Genomic DNA, 4063 nt, shown 5'->3' with positions numbered 1-4063 from the left:
TCTTATTTTGATTAATAAAGTTTATTATGAAAAGAGTTATGATCTTTTGAAGTTGAGCATCAAAAAACATTACTTTTGCACCAACCTAATATTAGCTGATATTTATCTGGATGGTTAGTTTAGAATCTAGGAAACTATGGACAGAAGATCTGAGGTCAAAGAAGAGAGTAGTATGACTATGATGCGATAAGAAAAGAGAATCTAACCCGACGGTGCACAGACATGATGGCATACATACAAACGTGACAGAATTCTGGGATCAGATTCATTGGAAGTATAAAAATGGATTAATGAACTATTAATCTGAAAAGCAACATGCTTAACAAACTCACCATCTCTCTTTGAGATTTGAACTCTTAATACTATAAGGTATTGCTTGGCCTTTGGGTTAAGATCAAAGTTCAAAGTGTAGTATCTGCTCTGGCAGGTAGGGGCAACCCCACATATAAGACCATTGTTCTTGTAGCAATCAGTTACTGGTCAATATAGGGGAAACCCTTCATACCAATTGTCATTATCCAGCTCCCCTACTCACCGGGGAGCTGGTCCCCATTTCCCCAATCTCTCCACATTAAAAAACGGCCTTCTGCCTAATTTGCTCAGTGGGGAAGCAAATAAATACAATCTCTCTTTCTGAGATTGATTACAGCTGATATAATTAGCCAGCAATGATGGAATTAATTATAACATGATTGGTAGTGCGACTCAATAAACCTATTCAGCTTCTGAACACCATGTTGTTGAATTAATTGCCTTCTTTATTGTAAGAAAAATGTGGGTGATTACCTTTGTTTCAGTACATACTGACGAGTTTGGTGTAAGGAGCTATAATATACTACTTTATAGTCAAAAACTGATCAATAATAAGTGTTATATGAAGAGATTCCAATTCAAACAGCAGCATTTTTCCCCCTTTGTCAAAAACATCGCTGATGGAAAGTGAAGACTAAGGATTTTCTAAACAATATAGAAATTTCTTGCAAGTTTATTTTGATTTAGTTTATTGTAATGTTTCAATAAATAGTTCTTAAGAGAAAGAGAAAGAAAGGAAGAGTGAGGGAGAGAAAGAAAGAGAAAGGAAAAGTATGTAATGATGATGGTAGTAGCAAAGAGAACAAGAATGAAATAAAAAATTTTAAAAAAATGTTCTTTGCTTTTAAAATAACCTTTATTCTCAACAATATCTTTTTTTTTTTTCAAAATAAAAAAATTTGAGTTCATGATTTTTTTTTCCAACAAAAAGAAAAAGATTTTATCCGAAAGTTGACATTTTTTTTTTTCGTTTTTGTACATTGTCTTTCATTCCTTGCACGTTCTGTTTTTTGTTTTTTGTTTGGTTTCTTTTTGACAAGTTTTGTCAGATTTGAAAGCTTCAACAACAATTGAGGTTCAAATGTTGTTCATAAGTTGAACTGAAATTCACATTGGCAGATATGTAATGAGCATTCACAGGCAATAAAAGCACCTAACACCCATGACCCCCAAATTTTTGAGTGGACAATTTGATTAGAAAAAATACTTTTTTGCTTTACAGACAAAATGAAACATTTTCAGCAAGATTTTGTTTGATTAAAAAAAAATTATTTGTTTTTAATCTTTGTGTGTATGTGTATCCTTAAACTATAAAACTAAAATACCGGTTCTTCTTCAGAATTCTCCTTATAGTAAAAATCAAACAAAGAAAAATCTGATGTACATACCCGTGACATAACGAAAATATCACATTCCCAAAATCACACAAATTGATAAAGTAGTTTTATTTTTATAAAGAAAATTATTACTAAGCGATTAATGGGAATTTGTAGGCATTACAACAAAAGTATTGCAAGTTTGAATTATTGTTGAGTTATTGTTTATCAAAATGGTGGGCAAGACAGTCTTTCTTCAGTTATTCATTATAATCAAATTTGATTTTCTTATTTAAAAATAAAACTACTAAATCAATTTACATCATTGTTGAAATATATTTCCGTTTTGTCACGACTATATACATCGGGCAGACTTTTCTTCATCTTTGACTTTTCATATAGGGGGAATTCAAGACAAGAACCAATGTACTTATATATTTTAAGGGTGTTTGTTTTTTTGTTTTTTTTTTAAATCAGATCAAAATAAAACGTTAATTTATATTTTGTCTGTATCTTATTGTTTCCAAAATAACAATAAATAAAAGTCGTGAAGGAGCAACTAAAAAGATGAGGATAATTGTCCGCAAATAAAGAAACGGATAAATAACACGTCTGCTTGAAGTTGGGAATCTTTCTGTTAAACATGGGAACTTATACAGAATTTTGAACAGTGCCCTTTATTTAATCAATGGGGTAGATTGTTCTCGTTCTATCAGCCATGACCTGTGTCTTATAGTATATATATATATCCATGTGTGCTTATCATTAAATGATGATAAAACAAAAAGTATATTATTAGGTTGGTGCAAAAATAATGTTTTTTGACGTATATATATATATATCTGATAAACAAAAAAAAACTCTTATTTTTGCACCAATTATTATTGTTGGATATTTCGCAGGTGAACCCAGGAAGAGCATTCAATGGGTTGCACAGCCGCAGATTGATTCCTTTTAATGAATATGAGGCTTTCAAGCAGTCTATTGCACCAATTATTATTGTTATTATTATTTTTGCACCAATTATTATTGTTGGATATTTCGCAGGTGACCCCAAGGAAGAGCATTCAATGGGCTGCACAGCCGCAGATTGATTCCTTGTACCAATTATTATTGTTTTTTTATTATTGTTATTATTTTTGCACCAATTATTATTGTTGGATAGTTGGCCGAAACGGTGTAAAACATCAACTAGAAGATGAGGATAAATAAATGGATAAATAACACAAAAGTTTTGTTCAGGGATAAGGAGGATGTGATATAATATGGTTCTAAAATTTTAATCAGAGAGAGAAAGAGGGGTCAGCTCATTTTGAAAAGAAATTTTGCATTATAATTAGATATCAAAAAAATGCATTTTAAATTAAAAAAATACTATTAAGTACTGATGTGTAACATTAAAATTATTTAAAAAAATCAAAAAATTACAAACAAAAAAAAATCATCGAGTAGAAAATCGGCTAGAACTATTTTTTAAACAAAAAACATTGTTATTATCATATATTTTCGACCCACCGTTTTCTTATGTGAAATCGCAGAAATTAACTCAAAACAAGGGAGATAAGTCAGCTTGTCATACGAAATTGGCTGCACCATAAGAAACTGATAAAACTGCATACTTTGATAAATTTATTTTTTTCTTGTAATTATATTTCTACTTTATTATCTTTCATAATTTTTGGAACTTTTACTAATTTCGACATGACATATAATTACATAATTGTATTTTTATTTAAAATGCATTTTTTTATGGGATATCTTATTATAATGAAAAGCACTGGAAAAATTATAGTATTTCTTTTTTTTTTTTACAAAATATCTAAAAAATATTCTTTCATCTGGAGAACAAAAGATGCATCATCGTGGTGGTAGTGGGAGGAAATATCAAAGTTTATCACATTTTAATTTGCAATTCTGATTTCATCAAGCTTCTTCTTGAAGGGAACATACACAAAAAACTTGGATAGTGTGTGTGGATGGGTGGGTGCTTAAACTGTAAATATATATATTTTTTTTTTAAATGTATAGTCCGAAAATAGTTTGGGATGGGAGAAACCTGAAATGATATCAGCTAAGGTCAAGAGGACTTCACTCTGTCTAAGATGTCAGCAGGCAATTTAGTATTGTTGGTGGTTGTAGCAACCATATTGTCAAGCAGCTTCAGAATTTTAAAAGTCAAAAGGGATGAATCTCAGAATAATTCTGAGCAAGATAACAAGAGAAAAAAAAAAAGGTCATGGTTTTCCAGAAAGTCAACAGTCTGTCCAATCCACTCAGCTGTCCAGGACACTATCCAACCAATCTTCTAAAGACGCTGTTGCTGAACTCACATATTCTGCAAAGGGGAAAGAGAGAGAGAGAGAGAAAAAGAGAAATAGAGAGAAATCGAATTAGATACATTGCATGGAAAAGTGGTTTCATGCCTTTTCTCATTT

The 4063-nt window shown here is 30.7% G+C and overlaps 1 protein-coding gene across 1 annotated transcript in view; it reads right to left on the bottom strand.

The window, feature by feature from the left end:
* Window positions 1-3595: 3595 nt before the first annotated feature.
* LOC145248104 (uncharacterized) overlaps window positions 3596-4063 on the bottom strand; it is a 30714-nt gene continuing 30246 nt past the window's right edge. The window contains exon 6 of the mRNA XM_080109895.1: window positions 3596-3963. Within this exon, the coding sequence (XP_079966021.1) occupies window positions 3902-3963 (62 nt within the window). The 3' untranslated portion in view covers window positions 3596-3901. The remainder of the gene's footprint in view (window positions 3964-4063) is intronic.

Source organism: Euprymna scolopes, chromosome 26 (genome assembly GCF_053919585.1).
Source record: "Euprymna scolopes isolate OS-2025 chromosome 26, ASM5391958v1, whole genome shotgun sequence".
NCBI classification, from domain to species: Eukaryota; Metazoa; Mollusca; class Cephalopoda; order Sepiida; family Sepiolidae; genus Euprymna; species Euprymna scolopes.
This window is presented reverse-complemented; position numbering and strand designations above follow the sequence as displayed.